At 31.9% G+C, this 15,038-nt stretch overlaps 1 protein-coding gene across 1 annotated transcript; it reads left to right on the forward strand.

Annotated features, from left to right (window-relative positions):
* Positions 1-545: 545 nt before the first annotated feature.
* LOC104603134 (DNA-directed RNA polymerases II, IV and V subunit 12) lies at positions 546-4,141 on the forward strand. The gene is made up of 4 exons (XM_010267070.3): positions 546-663; positions 803-859; positions 967-1,059; positions 3,829-4,141. Exons 2-4 carry the CDS (start codon positions 820-822, stop codon positions 3,849-3,851), a joined length of 156 nt encoding a protein of 51 aa, XP_010265372.1. The 5' UTR covers positions 546-663; positions 803-819; the 3' UTR covers positions 3,852-4,141.
* The last annotated feature ends 10,897 nt before the right edge of the window (positions 4,142-15,038 follow it).

The raw sequence follows: 15,038 nt of genomic DNA on the forward strand, positions 1-15,038 counted from the left end.
ATACATTTTCGAATATCTGATAGTCTTTTTCAATACGAATAATTTTTGTATAGGATTCAAATTTTTTAGTTGAATTCAGATACCCCAACCCGATTTCAGTTTGATCCATTTGCATTCATAATTCGAATAAACTACGAGTAGATTCGAGTCGAGTTGAGCCAAATATTTGGCTATTCAAGCTTAGTTTGCTAAGAGACTATTAAGCTTGAACTTGATTCGAGCTAGAGACTTGAGCTTGAATTCGGTTCAAGTCCAAAAAACTTGAAAATTCAAACTTGGCTTGACTCAAACTCGATTATGAATTAAATGTTTTATAAAAATAAAGATATATATATATATAATTAATTTTTATTTAACATATAAAAAATTACTAATTAAAAATAATAATAATTATTATTATTATATATACAAATTAAAATTTTATATATAAATATATTAATATATACATATATTGCTCGAAGCACAATTCAGACCGAACCGAACCGAGCCGAGACTTCCGGAAGTATTCAATCCGTTGCGGATTCAATAAATCCCAACTCTTTCTTGTTTCGCAAGTCAAAACTCTCTCTCTCCATTTATAAACAAGGATAATCATCTCCTCGTTAGTTTGTTTCCTCCAAAGCTAAAACCTCGTTTTCTCTCGCTGTATCCACATCTCTTAAGGTAAAGTAAATGGAAGCGATTATCTAAAACCCTAATTCTTCCAATTTGATGAATCCCTATTTCCATATTTTATGATCTACTATTACTTTTCTTCCCTTCAAAACGCTTGATTTCTTTCTTCTTCTTCTTTTAATTTCAGTGCCTCATTCTTCATTCATGGATCCACAACCTGAACCAGTTAGCTACATCTGTGGGGGTAAGATTATTTTCTCTCTCTCTCTCTCTCTCTCCAGGTCCTGAGATTCTCGCCTATTGATTGCTTGTGTGAAGTTTTGACGGCTTATTGATATTTTCGGTGTCTAGATTGCGGGATGGAGAACACCCTGAAGCCGGGTGATGTGATTCAATGCCGAGAATGCGGTTATCGCATCTTGTACAAGAAGCGAACCCGGAGAAGTAAGCCACCTTGCTGATAGTTTATTTTAGTTACTTATTTCGTTTTAAGCTAAAACAAACGAACTTCATAGAGTTGAATGGACTTAACTGAGTTGTTGTTTATTAGTCATTTAACTGAGTTTTTAAAAGAATTTATCTTATTGCGATGTCACTAATCCTATTTCAATTACCGCTTGTTGTGCTCTGCTAAATGTGTTTGTATGGATAATGGAATTGTAGATGGGTAGATGTTGGAGCGTACTATTTGTATTATTTTGAATTGGAGCTGGGGCTTGGAAACAGTCTCTCTATATACATCTGTCCCCCCCCAGACCCCGCATTGGTGGGAGACTCTTGCATCGGGCTGCCTTTTTTTGAATTGGAGCTGGGGCGTGTTCTATATTCAGGGCTTTGCTAGCTTTTCATGGGGTCAAAAGATTTAGCAAGAATAAAAGAAGAAGAAAAAGAAAAAACAACAAAACTGAAACACCAAACTTATTGGTTGTACATAGTCAGAGTCATGCTTCTATACGCACTAAATTTGTTCTTGGAGCTGAAAACTGAACAAGGTTCTCTGTAGGATCTAATCATTAGTGGCAATTATATTTTTTTGCCACTAGCAAGTGTTCCATTGTTATTTTTGCAATCTGATAACTTGCTATAGGCAAATAGAGAATTCTATTGCACTGTAGGATTTTATTTATGCTGTGTAAATTGGGGGGAAAGAAAACAATCCAGGTGTTTAATGTGTTTGACATACATGTGGTGTGCATGTTTATATAAGAAGCAAGTGTTTCAGTATTTTCTTTTGCAATCTTATGACTTTCTTTAGGAAAACACAGAACTGTAATGTACTAGGCTTTTATTAGTGCCATGTAATTGGGGGAAGAAGACAGTCCAGAAGCATTTGGTGTATTTGACATACTGTGTGTGGGTGTCTGTCTACGTGTGTTCATAAACACATAAATTTGATAGACAAAGTAAAGTACCTTGTGTATTTAATGCATAACTGATATTGCCCATGAGATGGACAACGTAAAGTTTCCTGTATCAGACTTTTATATCGTATATGAAATAAACGTGAGCCCCCATCTATCTCCTGCCCATAATTTTTGTTGGACATTGAGGAACTAACTCTTCCCTGTGATAGATGACTGAAATCAGTGCTCCAACCCACAAGAGAAAAGGAAGAAGATGGATTGAGACACATGTCCACAGAAGCTAAATACAACTAGGGACTGTTTTATCCGAATTGGGCAGTTCTCAAGGTGTTCTTCACCCTTCCCAAAAGCGTCTGTTTCTATATCTATCTTTATTTGACAACTCAGGCTGTCTATATGTAGGTCTGATCCCAACGTTTCAGTCCAGGTTTTCAGAAAAAGGGGAAACAAATTTGCACATTGGGTCTTTGGCACCATAACAGACTGAGTGAATTGGGCAGTTCTCAAGGGGTTCTTCACCCTTCCCAAAAGCGTCTGTTTCTATATCTATCTTTATTTGACAACTCAGGCTGTCTATATGTAGGTCTGATCCCAACGTTTCAGTCCAGGTTTTCAGGAAAAGGGGAAACAAATTTGCACATTGGGTCTTTGGCACCATAACAGACTGAGTGAAGTCCCTTTGGATGAGACAAGTGTCTCATATGATCAAGTTTTTATTCTCTTGATCACCCAACTTACACTAGGCCAAACAGTTTTTCCATTTTTTTGATAAATGCCAAACAACTCTTACCATTGGCACAGTAAGAGTTGGAGGGAATCCCATACAATCCAATGTAATCCAATAATGGTGGCATCTCTGTGCATAAAAATTCATTTAGAGGACAGATAAAATGTCAGCTGTCAGCAGTTGAGATGGATATTAGCTCAGCTCATTCATCAAATTTGGCACCACTGTAGAGGTAACATTTGATGGAAGAGTGGCCATATGCCCTCTCTTAATCCTCAACATGTTGGAAAAATCCAATGGCCATGTGGTAAGTCAAATGTTGATAGAAGATTGGTTAACTCTAGGTTATTATTATTATTTATTTTCTATAAAATGAAAATTTTGTTTGGTTGTTTACTCTTTTAATATAAATAAATAAATCAGTTTTTATTGATTTGAAAAAGAAAAAAAAAATCTTTCTTTTTTCAATTTTCTAGACAGGTTTCAGGCTTTATACGAGGGCTGAGCTCAGGCTCAAGGCCTAGACCCGATGGTCGGGCTGGACTCAGGTTCAGGCCTGAATGTGTTTGGTTAATATAAAGCATGACCTGGCCGGTAACAGGTCTATTTGTTGACATCTTTAGTTCTTATGGAAATACCTTCTATTTAAAAAGGTTAAAAAAGTAAATAAAAGAGGATTAATCTTGGAGGTTGGAGCTAGCATGGGAGTACCTATACAGGAATTCAGAGTACTCTAGGGCCTTAGATTAGTAGTGGGATTCTCTGCAAGCAAAAACTCTAAACACACTGAAAGCATGGGAATCCATCTTCACATTGGCAGTATCTCCCCATGAATTTAACATGCATGTCTGCGACATTCCCAATGAGCGGTTTGCGGTTTGTTGTTGTGTGAGCAGAGTTTTCGCTTGCAGGAGATCCAGGCTGCTTGTTTTACTTTTGTATATCATCTCATGTACTCCTTTTGATTATTAATACAATCAAGAACTCAATTCTCTCTACCAAAAAAAATCGGATTCAAATTTAACATTCAAGACATCCGAACCGATTCTGCTTTACTTAATTTTTTTTTTCAGATGATGCTTCTATTTGTTTTACTCACGGTGATTGATCTCGTTGTTGCAGTTGTTCAATATGAAGCACGCTAAGGAAAGGATTGGGGAACTTATTGACTTTATTGAACACTGTTTTCTTTTGTCTATATTTGTGAAGTAAAACCTGGTGATGGTCATGTGTGGAACTTGAACTTGATGTTCTGTGTCAGAGGGTGTGGTGAGCTCTTTTCGCATTAATGTTTTTCAGTAGGTCATGATGCTTTATGGCAAGTCTTCAGTCCTGATGAAAATCTTGTATTAAGGCGTGGGTCTTTTACAAACGCTTATAAAAACATTGTTAGGCACTTCAACAAAAAGAAAAAATATAAAAGTATTGTTAGGAACTTAGGATGTGATTTTTTCGGTTTAAAGCTGTGATTCTTATGAAGCCCTTGTGAAAAAGAGCTCTAAATTTTGGTTTTTGGTGTGCCATGGAATCTGTTGCAAGACTCCAATTCCATTCAGCTACCCCACTGTTTCATATTAATAAAATCTATGGATTTGCATTAGCGTTAAAGGGTCTAACTATTTACAGTAGGATGGTTTTAACTCTAGCAGGCAGTGTAATGTCGCCATCTTTTCTCATGGGATGAAACTTCTAGAGCAAAATTGGTGTTTATGGTCAATGTGGTACACTCTACTTGGTTTAGGTCTCACATAATTATCGGTAGAGTTTTGAGTCTTTTGACCCATCAAAGCACAAGATGAATACCCCTGAGGCCCTGATTGGTTATCTTTTTATGATATACCGGTTGATTGGGTATTACTGACTACATGTTTTTTTTTTATTATTATTAATTGATAACATAGCTAAGCCTGTATTCATCACTCCTAAAATTTAAAAATGAACTCAAGACCTGGTTATTCATTTGGTTGAATCATCAAACCTTTTGGCGAGAAGTTTGATCCTGTCAATGGGGCATATTTTACACGTTACATTTCTTTTTTTTTTTTTTGTTTTCTTAGCCATTTCCATCATTAATAAAATATATGCTATTTTGATTTATTTGTTATGCAAGTTTTATTTCTATGAATGTATTAATTGTATATAATTATGTATATTGATATCATAAACAATTATATAAATTTTAACTTTATCGGTTAATAAATCAAATATTTAAAAGCTAATTAAAATTTTTGAAACTATTTAAAATTTTCTTTATTTCAAACACTATAATGCAGATTTGAATCAAGTCCAATTTCAACCCAAGTTGGATATATTAGATTTGGATTTAAAATTTCAAAAATCTGATTGGATTATGGCCTTATAGTCATGGCCATTTTTTAATTCTGTTGTAATTTTGCATGTTTGTCTACTTTTGCTTTTATTATCTGATTTATGATGTCATCAGCTTAGACGGTTGAACTATTAACCCATCAAGAGCCATTATGTGTAGTATAGATTAATGTCATATTGATCATTTCTTTGAATTAATTGTTTTTTAACACATACAAATGCATTTTGAACCTAACATGGGTAGAGGCAGTAGAGGGTCGAGTTAGGGTTGCAGCAAACCTGATTCAAACATGATTCGTTGAGTCGTTGACATTCCTAGATTAAAATTTTGATACATATCGGATTATATTGGCCGATACATATTATATCGGAAGCCTCCCGATATGCCTTTACAGGGATGTTTCAGGGTTTAACTTGGTTCAGGGGGTAGAAAGGCCTTAGACCGATTCCTCTGAACCATGTTAAAAAAAAAAAAAAAAAAAACTAAAAAAAGGGGGAGCGAGGGCCGATTGTATCATGGACAAATATTGTTGCTGGGATTAATAAGAGTGTTAATAGTTATCTGAATTTATTATTATTATTATTATTATTATTATTATTATTATTATTGTTATGAAAAACAAAAAAAAAAGAGGGAACACAAACAACAAATTAAGGAAAATTTTACTAATGAAGATTAATAATTGTAAAATTTTCTGATAAAAAATATGCCCTGGAAAATGAACTTACCTGGTAAACGTTAAACTCATGAAAAAGAACACAGATAAACTTATTTACTTATTACCTAGGAAAATGAGAGCATGGCCAAAGGGATGGCCGGGTGTAGTTACTAACTGCTGCCTGGAAGACCACCCTGATCCCCCAATTTTGGGATAATCTCACACATCAAATTATTGCATGAAGCTTTGGAGAAATATGGTTCCATGATGTTCCAGCTTCCAAATGTGCCCAAAATTTAAAGGTGCCCCATTCAAAGAACAATCTGTTCTGATCACCAACGTGGCCATGCATTTGGCAACAACAGACAGTCAGAATAGAATTAACTCACCCGCAGGGAATTGGGATCTTCTCCTCAGAGCGCGCCTCACACCGACGTTGTGCGGCCTGGACAGGCTGTGAGGTCAGTGTGAGGCGCGCTCTATGAGGAACAGATCCGGACTCACCCGTAGGCTGCAGGTAATTCAATCATTTAAGAATTCTCTTTTTTCTTTTTTCTTTTTTCTTTTTTTTTTTTCTTTTGTATTTGTTTCTGCAACAAAAAAAGTGGCATTTTGTTAAGACAGTTACATATTTAGATCTTCTGGATAGGGGTGGCAAATGGGTGGGTTGACTAACAATCCACTCATATTGATCCTCAAACCCATTTTTATTGCTGACCCAGATTATGAATATATATATATAATGATAAAAAGTTAAAAAAATATTTTTTAAAATATAATAAAATTGCTAAAAAAACTGAAAATAATAAATATATTATATGAAAATTATAGGAAAAATAATAAAAAATTAAAAATTAAATAAAAGTATCATTTCACATAAAAACGGAAAATTGTAAAAACCATATAAAATTGCAGAAAAATGTAAAAAATAAAAAATGCAGAAATTTAGAAAAAGATAAAATTGAAAAATAGAAATTGCACAAAAATCGAAAAAATTGTAAAAATTACAGAAATAACACAAAAATTGGAAATAAATAACAAAAACATAGAGGAAATGTATAAATTGCAAAAAAAAAAGACAACAGAAATTATGAAACATTGCAAATCATAGAAAACACTAAAATTCAAAGAAAATACAAAAATTACAGGAAATACAAAAAATTGAAGAAAATAAAAATTGCAGGAAGAACAAAAATTATAGTCAAACAAAAAAAATTCAGATAAATAACAAAAGTACAAGAAAACCAAACATAAAAAAAACGTAGGAAAATTACAAAACTTGATAGATTTTTTTTTAATTTTTAATATAAGAAAACAAAAGATAGACATGTAGGAATTTGTTTTTTGAAATTGATAGAAATTGAAAAAAAAGATGTAAGTTCAGAGAAAACGTATCTAAATCCTGAGTTCTTGAGTATCAGATCTGGTTTTGAACCCAGAGGGGGAAATCGATGAACACAGATGAAAGAGTTCTTGAGTGTCAATAGCTCTAAAGCTTGACACTAAAGTCCATCTGTATGATTTCAAAGGACTTCAGAGCGTTCAGCCTTGTCTTCAGTTCTTCTCTTATAAAAACTAGGGAACCCCACCACGGCATTCAATCCCTGTTTTCTTCCTTCTCCTCCTTACCTCCATTGCAGCTCCCCCTGCATCTAAAATCTCTCTCTCTCTCTCTATTCCTCCTTCAAATCTGAAAATTAATTTCGAGCTGGAAATGTCCCATTGTAGCTAACATCTTGTTTCTCTCCTGTGAGTTCATCCATTGAGTATAGAGCGTCCCATGTTCCATTGCCACTTCATCGAAGACATAAAGAGTCAGTCCCAGCTGCTGGTTTGTTTCTTACCATATTCTTGTTTGGTAGACCATTAAAATCATCAATCCTTATTTGTTGGGTCGTTGCAAACCTTACAAACAGAGCAACTAGGAGAGGAATGTGATGATGATGCCATTATACACTACCATTTGACCAAAAAGATGGGGAATATTTGGTGGTCAACCATTGGTGACACTTCTAGAGCCCTCCCTATTGTTGGCCCCTACTTCTGTTAACTCTGTAGGTGTTGAGAGGTTAGAGACAACTTTTCCACCATTCAATTTAAATATTTCAAAATATTTTTCAGTTCTGACCATTATACGAATCCAACTCATACTAATTAGGGGTGACAAAAAACCGATCGAAACCAAATCGAAAAATCAGTTAACCAAATTGATTGGTTCGGTTTTGGTTAACCAATTTAGAAAATTGACGGTTAATTGAACCAGCTGGTATACATATATTTCTATATATCTTATATATTTATGTATATTATATATATTTTATATTTTTATATATTATAAATTAATAAATATGTATTATATATAAATATATGATATATTATTTATTATTTATTATTTAAAATATAATATTATATATAATTTTTTATAATATATATTGTAAAAATTAAAAAACCGAAAAACTGATGAACCGAACCCACGGTTAACCGAATCGCTCAACTGGTTAACTGATTGGCATCGGTTCGATGAGAGAGAGAGAGAGAGAATATGCATATGTATACAAATATTAATATAGTTAATTAATTATTATATTTATTTATTATTGATTAGTAATAATTATTTGTTATTAATCAATCTCTTAAATCATTTGAAATAATCATAATCATAATCATCAATCATTCTCTTATTCAAGATTAAGCTTTAGAATCAAGAAAAGTTCAGAAATTCCAACAAATATTAGACTTCAAACTTCAATACCAACAAATAGGCACTCTCCATTTAAACCATCTTATGTGAACCATTTGTTTATAACATATAACCTCATGTCCAAGCGTCTATCTCTTACAAGCTCTCCTTAGCATGCAATAAAATTCCAAAAGAATTATGAACAATAGTTTTACAAATTAAGTGGATTAATTGGTAATCCCCATCAAAATCACACACAAGATACCAAAGCTTAGCAATAGTGTTATACAATTGCAATAGGTAGTATATGCAATGTAACCAATCCAAATATAGACTAAGTGTTTCTATTTTGAAATGGCTTTGGTGTGGGTCTATTAAGACAATGTTTTGAGCTTTTTTTAGGCCCAAAGGTTTCAAAGCTTCCAGTTTTGAAAAGGGTTTGGTGGAAATGTTTTGCAGAGATTCTAAAAGGTGTATGGAAGTTCTTGAATTGATAGATTAAAATAATTGTGTTGGTCAACCTGTTAATGAATCATTTGGGTTGTTTTGTCTGTGGCCAGATTTTACTTGAGAGGCAGAGCTGATTACTCTAAAGATTGAACTTTGAGGCTATATTAAGGATCTACAAGGAAACATTCATCTCATTGAATGGAATTTTCATCTTTTGCTTGATTATATTCTGGACTTATGTATCCTCTTTTGTTTATCCGTGGACGCTTGAGTGGCGATCTATCCTGGCCTGGGATGTAATTTATATTTTACATTCAGGCCCAGGCCCAACATGGCCCATGATCACCCCTAATGCTTGTGGTAGTAGTGTATGAGTGTTGTATCTTGTGTTTCATGTACACATAAACTGAAATCCGATGGCCCACAAGTAGGCAGAGGAGGCCAACCTATCTGAAAAAGCCTAAAATCTATGTTTGGTGAAAAATACGAGGAGTCTCAATATATTTTCCATCAAAACCGCTTCTTAAGAGCTACTCAATCAAAGTTGAAGCCCTCCCAAATGGGCTCTAAATATTTTATGTTTGGCTAGGGCTTGGTAAATGGCACTCCAGTTTGGCTACTAGATATACTGTCCTTATTAGGGGTGTTCAAATTTGGTTATTAAACTGAAAACTGTATCAAATTGAACCAAATGGAATAAGTCATTTCGATTTGGTCAAATCAGTTTTTGGTTTGGTTCAGCTTGGTTTTAAGATTTAAAATTTTTTGGTTTTCGGTTCAATTTGAGAAAAAATTCAATCGAACTGAACTAAAAACCAAATTACATATATTCATATTAATATTAACATTACTATTTAAATTAATAATAAGATATAATATGTATTTTAATTATAAATATTGATATATTTTAATAATAATTATTAATATAAATATAAATTAAATTTATATTTTAGCTAACCAAGTTAACTGAATTAAAATTGAATCGAACTGATTTAAATTTGGTCCGGTTTCAAGTCTAATTCGGTTCGATTCGGTTCATGAAAATGACCTAACTGAAATATCGGTTAAGTTCTAAATCTAAACCAAACTGACCGAATGATCGCCCCTAGTCCTCAGATTATGTTGACATGAGAGGTGTTCGTTAATTTCAATGGTTTTGTTTCCTAAAACGAAAATAACTGCCACTTCAGCAAAAATGTACCGTTTTTTTGGACATTAAAGTTGGTTTTGTTTTAGAAAATAAAACCATTCACATTAGTGAACACCCCTTTGGTTTCTTAGGGGCCTGTTTGATAACAGACGAAAGTGACCTGAATGACTTATTGCATTTTCTTGCAATAAACAAGTTATTAAAGAAGTTGTAAGCACCTTAATAGCTGGAAATGAAGTTGGATTGATTAATATGTTCTCAAATATTTTATTATTTAACTTATTTTATCAATAAAACAATAAGTCATTCATTTGGGCCATTTCAGTGGTTATGACACAGTCCCTTACTAATAATTTGCCTAGCCTAGAGGCTTTGGGCCTTAAGGGCTTATAGTTTTATTTGGGACCCGTGCAATGTACAGGCTTTATTAAGAGAAATTAAAATATAAGTAGCCTTATTACATTCTTAATTGAGTCAAAATCTAATTCAATTCCATTGAAAATGGCTAAATCTTGTCTATTATTTTTAAATGAAATCTAAAGAATTTTAAATGAATAAAAATTGATTGTAAAATTATTATTTTTTTATTAATTTATAATAATTATTAAAAAATATATGATATTTTTGTGATGATGGAGTTTTCCACCACCTATGCTTTTTCCTTCCTTGGCTATTTAAGCACTTCAACTATTCCAACTTTAATTTGCTACGGAGTTTCTTGCATGGTTTAACACTAACGCCTTCTTAATTTCAAATGCAATCATGATGCTTTGGATTTAGGGTTTGTTGGTTTGCAATAAGTCTGACACCCAAATACTTCTGTTTGAATTTAAAGAATGATGTTGTGAAATCTAAATGTTGAGTTCTAAAAACTGACAATTGACCATTTTAACACTAGGTATGAGATAGTTTTTTAACTACTTGACAAACTAATTAACAATTAGCTAAATGAATACAAAATGATGAATAAATAGTAGAATTAATAAAAATGATAAATTATTAAATATTTTAAGGAATTAAATATTTATTAGTTAATTCATATATATTTCAAATAAATAATTACATAATTATTCATTAAGTAGTTAATTTAATTATTAATAATAATTAATAATTATTTTGAATAATAAATAAGTATAATAATAACTAATTGTTTATAAATAATTAATATTATTAATTATCATATATGAATTAATTCATTAATCAAAATAATTAATTTAATTAATAAAAAAATAATCATTACAAATAGTAAAATAATTATATAGGTGATTAAATAATACATAGATAATTAATAAAATAATAATACTATAAGTGTGGTGGTGAGGCTACGTGTGAGGGTCTCCTTGAAGGACAAAGAAAGACCGGATGCAAGAGGTAGGCTAAAGGCTAAGGCAAATGTGAGTGATAAGATGATTCTTTCATAATGAGATGGACCCCTATTTATAGGGAGGGATCCCGATGTCCCGAAAGGAAAGAGCCAAAAGCGTTTGATTCCCACAAGGAAAGGGAATATTGGATTCACTGTCAGTCATCAAGGAACACTTCTAGGGTTTTGCCATGTGTCTTACGAGATATTTTCAAGGCAAACTTTTCTTTCATCCGAGGATTCTCATAATCCGTGTGTACTACTTTCTTTCATGACCCATTTAGCTGATATGGCATGAGTGACGTTACCATTTAGTAGGCATGCCTTTGCAAGGCCCACGGGGCATCTTGTCACACACGTAATTCAAAGACACACATGTAACTAATATTTACTCTCAGTCTACAGTGATTCATATGTTTGTCGTGATTCTACATTGACTTTGAATTCATTGCAGCTATGTGTGTGTCTAAAACTCATCGCAAATCTGTATGTGTCTAAAGTTCATTGCGACTCATTTCCAATACGAGTTTATCACAGTCATGCGATGAGTTATGAACTCATTGCAAACGTTCAATGAGTTATGAACTCATCGCAAGCATCTGTATAGTATTAATTCAGTATCCTTTGCACTCTGATGATCTGAGCGATCACTATGTACCTACAAATACCAATTTCTAAATAATAATTCATTAATAATTATATAATAAGAGAATTAACTAATTATTGTTGTTGTTGTTGTATATGTATAGGGCCATCATAGCATATGCAAAAGGAGTAACCTTTTAGGGGTATTTTTGGAAAACAAACATGAGCATTATTTCTATCGTACATGATGTGATGTACATTAAGGCTGAAAATAAAATGGGAACCGAACCTCTTAATGTCTCTTAAAGGGTTAGGGATGGCAACTTCCCCCGTAAAACTAGGGCCCCACCCCTCCCTACCCCTAATTGGGCGGGTTTTCCCCGATCTTAAATGGCTTTTGCATATACTCTGAACCCGGTAGGTTTAACATTAATTTCTAAAATATCTTTAAAATTTCTCCAATTTCCTAAAACCATTAGGATCCAATAGTTTAATGTTTAAATACTCCTAAATTTTCATAATCTAATGTTGAAAATACCCCTAAATTCCCATAATATAATTTACGAAATACCCCAAATATGATGTGTTTTTAGGTATTGACTCAGGGTGAAAAAAATTCAAGGATTCCCCGTCCCCAATAAGACAAAGGTGTCCCGCCTCACCACCGGAGATAGGGTAAGGGATTTTGGCTATGGAGCAGGGATGGGGAGGGGGTGCCCCGCCCTGTTGCCATTCCTATTAAAGGTATTAAGAGATAAATACATTAGATTTTGACACAATTTCTCCCAACCTCCTTTTGCCATTGATATTATTATTCAACATCCATGAATAGTTTGACTAGATCCATCTCAAAGCTTACAATCCAATCCAACATACTATGTCTAATGAGTATAAATTTTTAATTAACCGCTTGCCAATGGAGGCTCAAATCATGTAATCTAGAAGATCAATTAGCATTATTATTTGGGAACTTAATACTCTCAGCTTGTATGTATAATCTTAGGGTTATTGTGGGCCACATAATCTACACTATGGTGGGTTTCATTAACTTTCAAAATTCAATTGAGGGCATAAGGATCACATATGAGATTAAGAGCAACTCTAGTGTTGTCATTTCATGATTTATATGCATATTCCAAGTGCCAAAGCATTGAAAGAGTTTTATTTATTTTGAAGGTGCAATGTGACACTTTGAAACAACATAGATGTCTATACCTGAAGACATACAGCTGCATGTTGGGATCTCTAAATTGCCTTTACCTCCCCACCAAGCTATTGCTGGATTTTATTGGGTAAGAAAATTCATAAACTCTTAAGTAGTTTCATGTGAACACAAGTGTCTCATCTTTCAATTTCTCCTTGTATTGCTTTAAAAGGTCAATCACACCTACTATAGAAGAGCAATGTTGTTCCTTTCAAATGTCTAAAAGATGTCATGTTCATTAAGCATGGTTCTTAATTGATTAATAGAAGCTTTACAAAGTGGAATGCATAAATTGAAGCCAGTATAAGCATAAGCTTCTGATACTGGAATTGAACCTAATTGATGTCCAATCTATGATGTATGTCATCCTATGCATCATTCTCTTCACGTATGATTTTCCAAAATTAATATAAATGATAGTTATTGTGATTGTACATGTTTATACAAAATATTATGTGCTCATTATATTAGGGTTAAACATTTTATTAGTAGTGTGCAAATCAACAATGTAAATAGCAAGGGAGAAAATAATAAGCAATGTCCAATGAGACAAATAATCAAACACCACAAGAGCAAAGACACAAGAATTTTTTATATATAAAGCATCTCCAATGTAAAGAAAAACCACTTGTTACTAACTTAGAAGTCTTATACTACCAACAAGAATAATGGGATTACAACTTCTTTAGTTCTAGATAGAGGATAACAATTTTAAGAAATAAGAACATCTCTTAAATACATAGACAATAATCAAACAAAATGTATTTCAATCAACTAAATATGAGAAAGATCTCAACAAACATTGATGCTAAAGCCCTCTCCTAAAACACTATTTAAGAGACAATAGACCCATGAAATGCTTGATGGAATCAAGGATTGAAGTATCAATTTTGGGTATCATATCAAATAATTCAGATATAGATACGGATACGGATACGGATACACTTTGGAAACACATGGATACGTTAAGAAAATACATATAAATTGATAACACTAAATTAAATACTATATAAATTCACAGAAAATGTATATTTTAATTGAATACATGGAGAAATATATTACGATTAATATACCGGGATGCATAGATATCATATAATTTTATTTATAGTGCATCAATCAAGAGTCCAAGACACTAAACACATGCACATATTGTATTTTAATTATTATATCAATTTTTTATTTTACTATTTATTTTTTTAACATTAACAAAAATCAACTAAATATTGAATTCTCAAATGAAAATTAAAATATCAATTAATAATTTATAAAAATATAATCTTAACTTAAAATAAATTTATAAGATATATATCATACACAAATTTATAATTTTTAATTCCTAATTATTAATATTGTTTTGTATAAATTATATGAAAAAATCGTTTTTTGAAATATATGTAGATTAGTGTATTTGATAGATACAATTTAATAATATATTCTTCAATATTTTATAAAAAATATTTTTTTTGTAAATAATAAATATGTTATTATTACCTATTAATGTAAATTAAAATATTAATTAACAATTTGTAAAAATATTTAAAAATTTTAAGATGCATATCATTTGCAAATTTATAAATTTTAAGTATTAAAATAATTATTCTATTATTAATATTTTATTAGTATATATTTCTTGATGTTAAAAATCATCTTTTTATGTAAATATGGATTTGGTAGATTTTTTGTTCTAGTTTATAAAATACTATTTTTGAATATTATTGTTTTGAATAGTTAGAGTTAAATAAACATGTGTTTTTTGTTTAAATTACATGTAAAGGCAAAATGTTAATAAATTTTATTTTTTTTAATTACTATCACAAGATGGAATGTAGCTTGATGGTTTAGAGGAGTGGCATAAGAACAGAAGGATGCGATGAATTTATGGGATATGATTCTAATCATAGCATATTTCATAC

The sequence above is a fragment of the Nelumbo nucifera genome, chromosome 8 (assembly GCF_055504915.1).
Source record: "Nelumbo nucifera cultivar China Antique chromosome 8, China Antique-T2T, whole genome shotgun sequence".
NCBI lineage: Eukaryota > Viridiplantae > Streptophyta > Magnoliopsida > Proteales > Nelumbonaceae > Nelumbo > Nelumbo nucifera.

Bases quoted from the DNA above. Each gene is read 5' to 3' on its own strand.
- LOC104603134 (XM_010267070.3), top strand. From the start codon at position 820: ATGGATCCACAACCTGAACCAGTTAGCTACATCTGTGGGG. The intron at 860-966 runs GTAAGATTATTT...TTCGGTGTCTAG, and splicing joins AGTTAGCTACATCTGTGGGG to ATTGCGGGATGGAGAACACC. The intron at 1,060-3,828 runs GTAAGCCACCTT...TCGTTGTTGCAG, and splicing joins CAAGAAGCGAACCCGGAGAA to TTGTTCAATATGAAGCACGC.